The 14,619-nt window shown below is 37.6% G+C and overlaps 1 protein-coding gene across 1 annotated transcript in view; it reads right to left on the bottom strand.

The window, feature by feature from the left end:
- PGR (progesterone receptor) overlaps nucleotides 1-14,619 on the bottom strand; it is a gene marked incomplete at its 5' end in the record, with an annotated part of 83,363 nt that overhangs the window by 66,598 nt on the left and 2,146 nt on the right. The window contains one exon of the mRNA XM_080642331.1: nucleotides 13,967-14,118. Coding sequence (XP_080498457.1) covers nucleotides 13,967-14,118 — 152 coding nt within the window. The remainder of the gene's footprint in view (nucleotides 1-13,966; nucleotides 14,119-14,619) is intronic.

Below are 14,619 nucleotides of genomic sequence, written 5' to 3'. Positions count from 1 at the left end.
GTATGCAAATTAACCCACCATCTTTGTTGGGTTAACTTGCATACTCACTCCTGATTGGCTGGTGTGCGTCATAAAGATACAGTCAATTAGCATGTTACTCTTTTATTAGTGTAGATGTTTATGACTTTTTTATAGAGTTTAAAAGTGAAGTCCAGTGAATTACTACATGTTTATTTTTAAGATAACAGAGAAATTGCTTATAGGGTAGACTCCATTGGAGAGAAAATTAAATAAGATTATTGGCAAGCCGAAACCGGTTTGGCTCAGTGGATAGAGCGTCAGCCTGCGGACTGAAAGGTCCCAGGTTCGATTCCGGTCAAGGGCATGTACCTTGGTTGCAGGCAAATCCCCAGTGGGGGTTGTGCAGGAGGCAGCTGATCGATGTTTCTCTCTCATCGATGTTTCTAACTCTCTGTCCCTCTCCCTTCCTCTCTGTAAAATATCAATAAAATATATTTAAAAAAAAAAAGATTATTGGCAAAATATCTTCTCAAGGGCCCAAATATTAATCACAAAAATCACGGTGGAAGGGATTGTTGGATAATTTTGTAGACTACAAAAGATGAAAAAAGCCTTTTAGAGTTCTAAATGCAGAAAAAAATAATTCACAAATTTGTCAGTGGAAATCTGAATGTTCAAACAGAGTGTACTTCCAAGCAAGGAAATTTAAAGAGGGATAAACATAATGATAAAGGGGTCAATTCTCCAAGAAGAACTAATAATCCTTAATATGTATGTGTCTAAGAACAGAGCATTGGAATTTTGTGAGGCAAAATCTTGTAGAACTTCGAGGAGAAATAGATCAATCCACTATTATAGTAAGAGATCTCAATATCTCTGCATCAGAAATGAACAGGTCTACCAGGAAGAAAATCAATAAGGACTAACGGAACTCAAAAACACCATCAATCAACTGGATATAATTGACATCTTTATACTACTTCATCAAACAGTAGCTCAATATACATTCTTCTCAAGCTCATATGCAATATTCACCAAGAAAGACCACATTGTAGACCACAGAACATACTAAACATATTTAAAAAATAAAAATCATACAATGTCTGCTCTCAGACTATAATGGAATTAAACTAGAAATCAATAATAGAAAGTCAACTAAAAACATTAAAATATGTGGAGATTTAACAACTTATTTTTATTTTTTTATTTTTTTAAATAAATCTTTATTCAGATTATTACAATTATTTCTCCTTTTTCCCCCCATAGCTCCCCTCCACCCATTTCCCAACCCACCTTCTGCCCTTACCTCCCCCCCACTGTCCTCATCCATAGGTGTATGATTTTTGTCCATTCTCTTCATGAACCCCCCATACCCCTTTCCCCCTGAGAATTATTAGTCCACTCCCTTTCTATGCCCCTGATTCTATTATATTCACCAGATTATTCTGTTCCTCAGGTTTTTAATTCACTTGATTTTTAGGTTTGCTTGTTGATAGATATGTATTTGTTGTTCATAATTTTTCTCTTTACTTTTTTCTTCTTCCTCTTCTTTAAGAATACCTTTCAGCATTTCATATAATACTGGTTTGGTGGTGATGAACTCCTTCAGCTTTTTCTTATCTGTGAAGCTCTTTATCTGCCCTTCAATTCTGAATGATAGCTTTGCTGGGTAGAGTAATCTTGGTTGTAGGTTCTTGCTATTCATCACATTGAAAATTTCTTGCCACTCCCGTCTGGCCTGCATAGTTTCTGTTGAGAAGTCAGCTGACAGTCGTATGGGTGCTCCCTTGTAGGTAATTAACTGTTTTTCTCTTGCTGCTTTTAATATTCTCTCTTTGTCTTTTGCTCTTGGCATTTTAATTATGATGTGTCTTGGTGTGGTCCTCTTTGGATTCCTTTTGTTTGGGGTTCTGTGGGCTTCCTGGACTTGTAAGTCTATTTCTTTCACCAGGTGGGGGAAGTTTTCTGTCATTATTTCTTCAAATAGGTTTTCAGTATCTTGCTCTCTCTCTTCTTCTGGCACCCCCATAATTCTGATGTTGGTACGCTTGAAGTTGTCCCAGAGTCTTCTTACATTATCTTCAACTTTTTGGATTTTTTTTTTGCTTTTTGCTTTTTCGGTTGAGTGTTTTTTGCTTCTTTGTATTTCAATTCTTTGACTTGATTCTTGTGTTCCTCTATTCTGTTTTTGGGTCTCTGTATAATATTTTTTATTTCAGTCAGTGTATGTTTAATTTCTAGTTGGTCCTTTTTCATATCTTCGAGGGTCTCGTTATATTTATCGGCCTTTTCTAGGATATTCTTAAAAAGCCTTATAACCGTGGTTTTGAATTCTATATCCAGTCGTTTGTTTTCCTCCATTTCTTTCGTTTGTGATCTGATTCTTTGACCCTGCATTTTCACTGATTCCCTGAGTTGGTAAGGTAGATATTTGTGCTAGGTTTCCAATATGGCCCAGTGGGTCTGCTTCCCCAGTTAACCTGAGGTGGACACTCTTGGTGCACCCCTTTGTGGACTGTGTGTACAGCCTTGTTGTAATTAAGTCTTTATTGTTGTTGGTATCACTGGGAAGAATTGACCTCCAGGCCAGTTGGCTGTAAGGATCAGCTGTGTCTATGCTGGGAGAAGTTCGGTGCTGGAGACAGCCTTATAGGATTAGACTTGCCAAATTGCAATAGCCTCTGTGCTCAGCTTGGATGGGGTGGAGTCTCAGTCTTGGCTTCCTGTCAGCCTTGCCCTTGCGCGCATGTGCGCTTTCAGTCCTCCGCCTTCCCCAGCTCGAGTCTCCGTCTGAGAGTCCAGACTCCCCCCACAAGAGCGTGGGTCCCCAGGGGCTCGCCTGGAACTGGGGTTCACTGCAGTGAGAACTGGGGCTCAGTGCAGTCAGAATCCTCTGACTCCCTTCCACTAGGGAAAGCCTGTGGCAACCTCCACAGCCTTTGTGCACACTGGCCCGCGTGCGCCTTCAGACTTCTGCCTTTCCCAGCTCGAGTCTCCACCCGAGAGTCCAGACTCCCCCCGTAAGAGCGTGGGTCCCCAGGGGTTCGCCCGGAACTGGGGTTCAGCGCAGTCAGAACTGGGGTTCAGTGCGGTAGGAGGCTTCCTTCCCCCTTCCCCAGAGAAAGTCAGCCAGGCTCTCAGCCGCCCTTCCTCTCTGCGCGCACAAAGCCCCTTTGCCGTACCTCCAATTCTCTGTGAGCCTTTCTCTTTCCTTCTAGTTGTAGAATTTTCACTCAGCCAGCTTTCCTGTGGTTCTGGATGGTGTCCGTTCTGTCTTTTAGTTGTAGTTTTGAAATTGTTGTGCGAGGCAGCAGTTTAGGTGTTTACCTATGCCGCCATCTTGGTTTCTCCAACAACTTATTTTTAAATAACACATGGGTTAAAGATGCAATATATCAGGAGAAACTAAAGCATATTTTGAGTGAAATAAAAATGAAAAGACAAATTATCAAAATTTGTGCTATACAGCAAAAACAGTACTAAGTGAGAAATTTACTGTACCAAATGCATATATTAGAAAAAAAAATCTTAATTTAATCAACTTAGGGAACTGGAAAAAAGAAAGAGCAAATTAAGCCAAATAAAATAGGAGAAAATAAATAATAAAAATTGGATCAGAAATCAATGGAATAATAACCAGGATATCAATAAAGAAAATAAAAAAGCAAAATCTGGTTCTTTGAAAGATTAATAAAATTGATATGTCTCTAGCCAGGCTAATTATGAAAAAAAAAAAAAAGAGGGAAGACACAAATTACTACTATCAGAAATGAAAGAGGAGATATCACTATAGATTCTATGAACATTAAAAGGATAATATGGTCAAAGGAGTTTAAAAATGGCAGTAAAGTGGAAGCTACTGACACTCTCCTAGGACCAAACTGTAAATACAACTAAAATACAGAAAAACCACCCTGAAAAAATCAACTGAAGCCTAGCTGGAGAGAACCCTGATAACCAAGGATGGAAAGTGGAGACCACATAGCGACTCGTTGGAAGGATGGAGGCGCAAAAGTATTGGCCTGGCTCCCACAGGCAGCAGCTAGAAGTCTGGAAGGATATCTCAGCGATGGGGGGTTCCCACTGAGACTTCTTGGGTTAAACCCTAAGCTGGGATCCCTAGCCCAGAGAACCAGAACTGAGAAAGGAGCCCACAGAACATCTGGCTATGGAAAGCAGCAAGGTTGCTGTCTGCCAGCCAGAAACAGCTAGAAATGCAGGCAACCTTTTAAAGGACCAACTCACAAAATTTCGTTGCAGCCAATCATCTTGGGCTCTAGCAGAGAGAGAGGAGAGTGGACTGGAGCTTTGCAAGGAGAATCCAGGGTTTGGGACTCGGGGGTTGGAGCTTGGAGGGCAGACACCTCCATTTCCTGTGCTGAGTCATTCCCTCACACTGCTGAGGATATTTTTCTCCACTGACCTTTGCTATCCAAGTGGTTTTTGCCTGGAAGAAAGGCAATTAACCCAACCTGTTGGAAGACTTCTCACCCCACCCTGTGGTCTATAGCCTAAGGCAAATTAAGACTCAGAAAAACAATCAGACTGCAAGCAGAGGCAGATCTCTGGAGGCTTTTGAGTTTTTGCCTGATCTTCTGGGCCCAAAGCTAGGAAAAACAGATCTTGGTGCACAACTTGGTCCTTCCTAAAGACACCCAGCCCCAGCAGAGGGAGGCACAACCTGTGGATTGCTCATTGTTCCACAGGGAACTCAAGGCCAATCAGAAACAGCAGCTGACATTTTCCTGCACTAGAGATTGGGAAGTGTAGTCCTAATATATAGACACAAACCCAAACAGGCAGCCAAAATGGGGAGACAAAAAAACAATCTCAAAATGAGAAAACAAGAGAATTCTCCAGAAGAGCTAAATGAAATGGAGATGAGAAATTTATCAGATATAGAGTTTTGAATAATGATGGCAAAGATGCTCAACAGCATGAGAAAAGATATAGTAACTATGAAAAAAGACTTGTCGGAAATAAAGAATGACATAGCACTAATAAAGAAGACATTGGAAGGAATACACAGCAGATTAGGGGAAGCTAAGGATTGGATCAGTGAATAAGAATACAGGGTAGAAAATACCTTTCAATCAGAGAATCAAAAATAAAAAAAAAATTAAAAAACAGAAAGACAGTTTAAGGGATCTGTGGAACAACATGAAACATAACAATATTCGCATAATAGGTATAAAAGAAAAAGAAAGTGAGCAAGCGATAGAGGATCAAGAAGTAATGGCAGAAAACTTCCCTAACTTGGTGAAGAAAAAAGCCACACAAGTTCAGGAGGCATAGAGCAAGAAGAACCCAAACAGGCCCACACTGAGACACCATCAGTGGGTAGCTAAATCTCTGATATCTCTCATAGCAATATGTTTATAGATACATCTCCTAAAGCAGTGGTCGGCAAACTCATTAGTCAACAGAGCCAAATATCAACAGTATAACAATTAAAATTTCTTTTGAGAGCCAAATTTTTTAAACTTAAACTTCTTCTAACTCCACTTGTTCAAAATAGACTCGCCCAGGTCATGGTATTTTGTGGAAGAGCCACACTCAGGGGCCAAAGAGCCGCATGTGGCTCGCAAGCCGCAGTTTGCCAACCACTGTCCTAGAGCAAAGGAAACAAAGGAGAAAATAAACAAATTGAACAACATAAAAATAAAAAGCTTCTGCACCGTAAAAGAAACCATCAACAAAATGAAAAAGGAGCCCACTGTATGGGAGAATATATTTGGCAATGATACATCTGATAAAGGTATAATATCTAAAATATATAAAGAACTCATACAACTTAACAATTGGAAGACAAACAATCCAATTGAAAAATGGGCAAAGGACCTAAATAGACTCTTCTTCAAAGGGCATAGATAGATGGCCAAGAGATATATGAAAAATACTCAAAGTCACTGATCATCAGAAAGATGCAAATTATAACAACAATGAGGTATCACCTCATACCTGTCAGAATGGCTACCATCAACAAATCAATAAATGACAAGTGCTGGCAAAGATTTATAGAAAAGAGAACCCTCATAGACTGTTGGTGAGAATGCAGACTGGTGCAGCTATTATGGAAAACAGTATGGAGTTTCTTCATGGAAAACAGTATGGAGTTTCTTCAAAAAATAAATATGGAACTGCCATTTGACCCAGTGATACCACTTCTAGGAATACTGATATAGTATACTAAGAGACCCGAAACACCAATCAGAAAGAATGTATGAACCCCTATGTTCATAGCAGCACAGTTTATAATAGTTAAGATATGGAAATAGCCCAAATGCCCATCAGTAGGTGAGTGGATAAAAAATCTGTGGGACATTTATACCATGAAATACTATGCAGCAGTAGAAAAGAAGGATCTCTTCCCCTTTGAGACAGCATGGAAGGACCTGGAGAATATTATGCTAACTGAGATAAGACAATCAGAGAAATAGAAGGATCACATGATCTTACTTATATGCAGAATCTAATGAACAAAATAAGCTGATGAACAAAATAGATCCAGAGACATAGAAGTATGGAACAGACAGTGGAATCTCAGATGGAAGGTGGGGGAGGGTGGATGGAAGGGAAAAGATGAAACTAAAGAACCTGTATTAATATATGCATAACCCATGGACACAGACAATAGAATGGTGAAGGCCTGGGGTGGAGGTCAGAGGCCAGCTAGAATGGGTCAGTGGGGGAAAAAAGGGGAATATATGTGATACTTCCAACAATAACGATAATTTTTTTTTTTAAAAAAAGGAGAATATGGTAATAGTATGAACACTTCTATGCTCACATATTTGATAACTGGATAAAAGGGACCAATGCCTGGAAAGACATGACTTGCCAAAACTCATACAAGAAGAAATAGAAAATCTAAAGATGCCCATATCTATTAAGTTGAATCAATAACTTTACACAATCTCTTTCAAAAGATAGAATCAGAGGGAATATTTCTGAACTCATTCTATGAAACCAGCATTACCCTAATACAAAACCAGATAAAGACTTTACAAGAAAACTCCAAACCAATACCCTATCTAATAAAGAGGGAATATGCTAATTGACCCTCACACTGTCGCAAAGATGGCGGCACCCACAGCCAATAAGGAGGAAATATGCTAATTGACTGCCACGTCCTCAAAGATAGCAGTGCCCACAGCACAGCCACAAGATGGCGGCGCCCAGTCCACTCAGCCCCCAGGTGGGCCTGGCAGCTCTGTGCACCTGCCTCCGGAGTCCCCCAGTCCCCTCAGCCCCACAGCCACCCAGGGCCAGCCCGAGGCGCAGGCAAGCCTCAGATGGCAGCTGCCCAGCTGCCCAGGGCTGCCTGAGGCTCAGGTAACCAGGGCCGGCTGAGGCTTGTACTGCTGGCAGTGGCAGCAGCAGAGGTGTGATGGGGGCGTCGCCTTCCCCTGATCACTGGGTCTCCTCCTACCCTTGAGGGCTCCCAGACTGTGAGAGGGGGCAGGCCAGGCTGAGGGTCGCCCCCCTCCAGTGCATGAATTTCCATGCACCGGGCCTCTAGTCTTTCATAAACATAAATGCAAAAATCCTTAATAGAATATTAGAACACAGAATCCAAAAAAATTATAAAAAGAATTATACACCATGACCATATGGGATTTATCCCATGTATGCAAAGCATGCTCAACATTTGAAAATCAATAAATTAGCTGGCCAGTGTGGCTCAATGATTCAGCACAGCCCTATGAACTAAGAGGTTGTGGCTCAATTCCCAGTCAGGCGCAGGTCCAGGTTGCAGGCTCCATCCCAGGAGGGGTGGTGCAGGAGGCACCTGATCAATTATTCTCTCTCATCATTGATGTTTCTATCTCTCCCTCTTCCTTCCTCTCTGAAATCAATAAAATACATTTTTTAAAAATCAGCGAATGTAATCTATCATATCAACAAGCTAAAAAGAAAAAAAATCATGTGATCATCTGACAAAATCCAACTCACTCATGATAAACTCAGTAAACTAGGAATAGAGGGGAACTTCCTTAACTTGATAAAAAAAATCTACAAAAAAAACCCTACAGACAATATCATACTAATGGTAAGAAACTAGCAGTTTCCTCTTTAGATTATGAATAAGGTAAGAATGTCCCCTCTCACTACTCATTTCAACATTATACTGGAAGTCCTACTAATATAATATGTCAAGAAAAGAATGTAAAAGGTATATTCACTGGAAAAAAAATAAAAAACATAAAACCGTCTTTGTTTGCAGAGGACATGATTGTCTATGTAGAAAATATGAAAGAACTGACAAAACACACACACACACACACACACACACACACAAAACAAACCCACCTTCTGGAATTAATAAGCTAGGTTGCAGAATATAAAGCTATTATGTAAAAGTAAGTCACTTTCTATATACTAGCAACAAGCAAGTGGAATTTGAAATTAAAAACACAATATAAATTACTGTACATTAGCACCCACAAATATAATAGGCATAAATGTAACAAAATATGTACAAAATCTATATGAAGAAAAACCAAAATTCTTGTGAATGAAATCAAATAAATAAATAAATGGATAGTCCATGTTCATAGATAGGAAGAATCAACATTGTTAAAGTGTCAGTTCTTCCCAATATGATTTACAGACTCAATGCAATCCCAATCAAAATCCCAGAAAATTATCTTATGGATATTAACAAGCTGATGTAAAGTTTATATAGGGAGGCAAAAGATTCAAAATAGCCAACACAATACTGAAGAAGGAGAATAAAATTGGAGGACTGACACTACCTGACTTCCAGACTTACTATAAAGCTACAGGAACCAAGACAGTGTTGTATTGGTGAAAGAGTAAACAAATATATAATTTCTGTACAGTTTCCTCTATGGTCTATAGATAATGGAGTCTCTCTAAATTTTGAAAGGCTTTTTACCACCGTCCCCAGCTTCTGACAGAGGAGTCAATTCTCTAGTTGTCTGGGCAATTGCATATGCATCCTAGCTGAGAGAATGTCACTTTCTTCCACCATATTATAAACTCCACTGAAACTGCAGCTCACCAGGTCTGTCCTGTTTTACTGCTATTTCAACCACATTTAGTATAGTGTCTGGTCTATGGCAGGTGCTCCACAAATATTTCATTAATTAATACATGAACAAAAAACAACAAAAAAGATGAACTGAGAGGACATTATACTAAGTGAGATAAGGCAGAAAGAGAAAGACAAATACCAGATGATATCACATATATGTGAAATAAAAAACAAGAAATAAATAAAGTCAAATTCGCAGAAACAGAGAGTAGAAAGTGGCTGCCAGGGTCTAGAGCAGCCGTGGGCAAACTATGGCCCATTCGGCTGTTCTATCCAGCCCGCGGAGCCAAAAGAGCGGAGGGTTCTCTTGCTCTCCCCTCCGCTCCTTTACTTTGAATTTATATTAGTTCACACAAACACTCCATCCATGCTTTTGTTCTGGCCCTCTGGTCCAGTTTAAGAACCCATTGTGGCCCTCGAGTCAAAAAGTTTGCCCACCCCTGGTCTAGAGCAGTGGTTCTCAACCTTTCTAATGCCGTGACCCTTTAATACAGTTCCTCATGTTGTGGTGACCCCCAATCATAAAATTATTTTCGTTGCTACTTCATAACTGTAATTTTGCTACTGTTATGAATCATAATGTAAATATCTGTGTTTTCCGATGGTCTTAGGCGACCCTGCTAGCGGTTCTCAACCTGTGGGTCGCGACATGAGGAACTGTATTAAAGGGTCGCGGCATTAGAAAGGTTGAGAAACACTGCTCTAGAGTGTGGGGGAATTAGGGAGAGGTTGGCAAAACTTTCAGTTACAAGATGAATAAGGTCTTAGAAACTGATGAATAACATGGTGGCTATAGTTAATTATACTGTACTGGATAATTAAAATTTGCGAAGAGAATAGAGCTTTAATGTTCTTGCCCGAAAGAAAAAAAAAAAAAAAAGGAAATATGTGAGGTGATAGATGTGTTAATTAACTTGATGGGGCGTGGCTTTCACTATATATATATATATATATATATATATATATATATATATATATATATCTCAAATTATCATGTTTTCACTTTAAATATACTTTTGTCAATTATACCTAAGTAAAACTAGAAAAAATGAGAATAATAAGATGATATAACTTAAAATCCATCAATACTTACTTAGCTTAGTATCTTCTAAATAATATCTTTCACTGTATTACAATATTTGTCCAACAATATCCCATGAAATGTATTCACTACAAATGCTGTTATAGAGTCAAAGAATTAAGTGCTTGGCATCAGTTATGATGATTGGTTTATTTAGCAAACAATTATTTCTTGAATGTTTAGTATATTTCTAGCATGGCACCAGTCACAGTACATAGACAGTAATTCAATGAGAAATTATCTTTTCCTTCTTAATGCCAGGTCACACTAGCCTGCATTTGTATGACCAACAGGTCATTATGACTTATCTCCTTGAAAAGTCTCAAGACAATTCTTAACCACTTACTTCCTGGTCTTAGTAAAGGAATGCAAAGAGCAAATCAACCTATTGCTTTTTGACTAATTCCTTTTTTTAGCTTAGAACAAGTCATCCCTCCCTGCCCCATATTCCCACTTTTTGAGTGGTTTCCTTTTTTCTCTGCCTCTTCCCGCTTTTATCGCATACTGAGGAAAGCCAGCCGCCATGTTTTCCTGGGTGACTTTTTCATGGGCTTTATCATCTCCCACTCCTAACTTGGAGGACAGGTGGGGAAACAGACTCTTGGCCCCTGACCATGTCTTCTCATCGCTGCCTTAAATGTGAAGTTAGTATCACTCATCCATTTATATCACTTACTTCTAATCACCCCTGGTTTTGCATTATTCTTTAGTATTCACTTTTACCTTCCTGGATGTATCACTTGGCTCACATATTTTCTTCCAACCACTTATTGTTTTTTTCTTTGAAATTTAAACTACATTTGCTATTATGGGAAAGAAAGTACAGTGGTTAAGAGCACAGATTCTGGGGTCACACCATTTGGGTTTGAATCCTGACTAACATTTTAACTGTGATTAAGGCAATTTAACATCTCTGCGCCTTAGTTTTCTTATTTGTAAAGTGAGTAATAATAATATCTACATTATAAGGATTACATGAGTTAAGACCCATAAAACACTTAAATAATCACTAGCACATTAGAAAGCACTCTAAAATGCCATTATCATGATGACCCTTGGTAACATTAATATCTAAATTTTAATTATTGACTTTCAACTTCTGGACATATTGGCATCCACACATAATTCTACCTTGTACCAACTAATTTACTCCAAGCTTTCAAATGTTTCATTTCTCTCTAACTATAAAAATCCTTCCTTAGCCTTCTCACTCTTGAAAACTCCCAGAACATTTTCTCTTGCCTTAGATCACTAATTCTCTCCAGATTACTCCAAACATTAACAACCTAACTTGGCAAGCTTTAACTCTCATAATTTCCTAATATGAGTCTTAATTAAATAGTCTAATCTTAATCTCTTCTCTGTTCTTTGAACACATACTCTTAAAATCTTTCAATGCCCAGAGACTGATATCTTACTTGTCCTTTAATAACTAAATTTATATCTCCCAGGAAGCCCTTTCCTACCATTTTAGAACATATACATTCCATCCTAGGACCACCTGCCCCCCTGCCCAAACACACAAATTCACAAATCTTATATACTTTACAGAATTGCTTACCTGGGCATTTAGTGAGAATCTCTATTTTAATGTATATATGTTACCTCCTCCACTCTATTATTAGCTCCTTGAAGGTAAAAACACCACCAATTGAAGCTGACAATATGCTAGGCATTCTTTTAAAACTTCATGTTTATTGACTCATTTAATCCTTATAACAACCTTAAGAAGTAGCTACTGTTAATTCTCATTTTATGTCTAAGGCAGAGAGAGGTGAAGGCAAGAATATATCTTTGGCACAGATCTAAGCATAAGATGTATACAATTGCCGAGTGAATGAACTTATTCATATAGTTTTATAATCTTGCTCTAGTTTCATGAATGAGGTATCAACATTTATCTTGAGTCCCTCTTTGTAAATATTGACAAATAAAGGTGCTTTATTTCTACTACTCAAGACTAAAGTAGGACATCCCAAAATTAGGGGTCCAACAAGTGCTTTCTAAGAGTAAATTTGGGAAGGCATCTTTTTATGGTTTTGGATGCTAGTCTGATAATAATGGTGTGAAAGCATTTGTAATTTAGTTAGGGAACACTTGGTTCTATATGTACTTTTTGAAGTAACTTCCAAGGATTAAGTAGCATTCATCATATATCTTCTTGTGCACACAATCTCTGAAAAAGAAGCATTGCAAGTAAAGAATGTCTATGTTGACTAACAATCAGCTATTAACTACTTGTGTGCCCTTTGGAAACTCAGATTTATGTGGAATTTCTTATCTGTAAAAAGAGGAAGCTGGGCTAGAATAAACTGGCCTTTAGGGTATTTTAATTAGTTATAAAATTAGTCTCTTGGAGGGTGACTGTAAGAATGAAGGAAAACATATTAATGCAGAAGAAAACCAGAACCAAAGTCAGATGGGAACAGTATCTCCAAATATGCATTGGAGAGCTGACTCTTCCACACAAAGGACTTCCAACTGTAACTGGGACTAAAAGATGGCAATGGGAAAGTTAAGGCCACTCAAGGTTGTCCCATTTTCTCATGTGCTCTTTTTCCCTGTCCCTCAATTAATTTTAAAATGCAATCAAACACCCCTGAACCTGAATGCATAATGTTCAACAGCAGTTAAATACATTCATCCTTTGTGGAAAAAAATTCTAGTAATACACAAAGCAAATATTTTTATGAAGAATTAATTTCAGTAGGAAGAGTACAAATCTATGAATAAATAGTTGAGAATCATTTTCATCAAAAAGGCATTATAGTTGCAAAGAATCACCTGTTAGGCTTCTACAGGGAATTTTGTTGTTGTTAAATGTCATTTAGGTTAGTATGACTTTGGTGTAAATATATAGCCCCTTTTAGATAAAAATTCCCCACTCCCTCCTTTTCTGCTTATAAGTACAGGACTTTTGAAATGCAAAAACTCAATAGAAAGCAGACATTTACATCTTTGGTTTCTTGTCTAAGTGTGACCTCAGAACTCCAGAGGTAACCCTAAACTCATTTCAGCTCATTATAAAATACTTAATGTTAGATTCAAATGTGAAATGATCTTTAAATGTATTTTTATCTTCAAATACAAATGTAAGTGGCTGTTTAGCATTTAGTATAACTAGAAAGACAAATTAAAAAACATTTTCTATGAAAGCACAAGTCTGAAATACACTGCACAAGCCAGTTCAAATTCACTAGATACATATGTAATTTAGATGACATTAAAAATATGAAAATCTTACTTAAAGCAAAATACTTCTTTAGAAACTATATTATTGTGATGTCCAAATTTTTCTTTTTCTTTAAACTGTTTACTCCTCTATTCTCACACACTTACAAAAATATTCTAAACAAAAAATTTTAAAAATTGTTTAGAATTACGATTCTTCAACTATTACATAAATATTTATGTAGGGAAAAGACAAAATCATGTAGAAAACTTGTAACTGCATCATATATATGCATATATATACAATTACATATGTATAATTTTGATTTTTACCATTTTTCTTTTCACCAAAAATTTAATATATACTATATATAATATAAATATATAATTAGAACAAAGCTGTTTCTCTAAAGCTAAATAGTTAATGAACAATAACTTCATTGTTCCCAAGATTAATATGACTTATGCCTAAAATTGAAAATGTTAGTCAAATAGTATGCAATTATAATATCCAACTACATTCAACTTTGAGTACTATAAATAAAAACAATATGGAAAACACCAGCATGTTTTAAATTACATGGAAATGTCTCCATTTCTTAGAAGGAAGTGATAACTGACATCTATAAAATATTATATGGTCTCCATTTACAGTTGGACCAACAATAAAGGGTCAGGGGAAAGGAGCCTACCTTCCATTGCCCTTTTAAAGAAGACCTTGCAGCTCCCACAGGTGAGGACACCATAATGACATCCTGATGCTTCGTCCCCACAGATTAAACAGATCTTCTGAGGTAAGGACTCGAAGCTGTACTGTGGACTCTGGCTGGCTTCTGAATCCGGCCTTGAAATGCAAAACAAAGTACTCCAGTTATTTTTAGGTGCAACACTATCTAATACCAAAGTTTTCTTAACCCCAGAATTGACAGAATGAAAGGGGATTTTAAAAATATAACTATTATGTACACACTTAAAAGACATGCTAATTAAACTTGCAAAGTAAACCCCTTATTTGATTCATCAGACTTACAAATTATTAGCCTTTCATCAGTAGCACTAAGGCAAAAGAACATTACATAACATACATTTTTTTTTTTCAGGAAAGCTCAATAGCACTTACCAATGCTTTTAATTTGAGTTTTAGAACTCAACCCTGTAATGATTGTTTACTTAAACAAGTTCTGTGTCATTTTAAGGTATTGTTCAACATATTGACTATTCACAGCACTTAAGATTCTCTTTAAAATTCCATTCCCTCAGTATGCAAGTTACATTTTTTTGAAAACGTGTGTGAAGAGTTGTAGTGAATCCAAACGAATATTGGAATACACCGCACTGCAGTAAT

The sequence above is a fragment of the Plecotus auritus genome, assembly GCF_963455305.1.
Source record: "Plecotus auritus genome assembly, chromosome: 9".
NCBI classification, from domain to species: domain Eukaryota; kingdom Metazoa; phylum Chordata; class Mammalia; order Chiroptera; family Vespertilionidae; genus Plecotus; species Plecotus auritus.
Note: the sequence above shows the minus strand (reverse complement) of the source record. Positions and strands in the feature narration are given on the sequence as shown.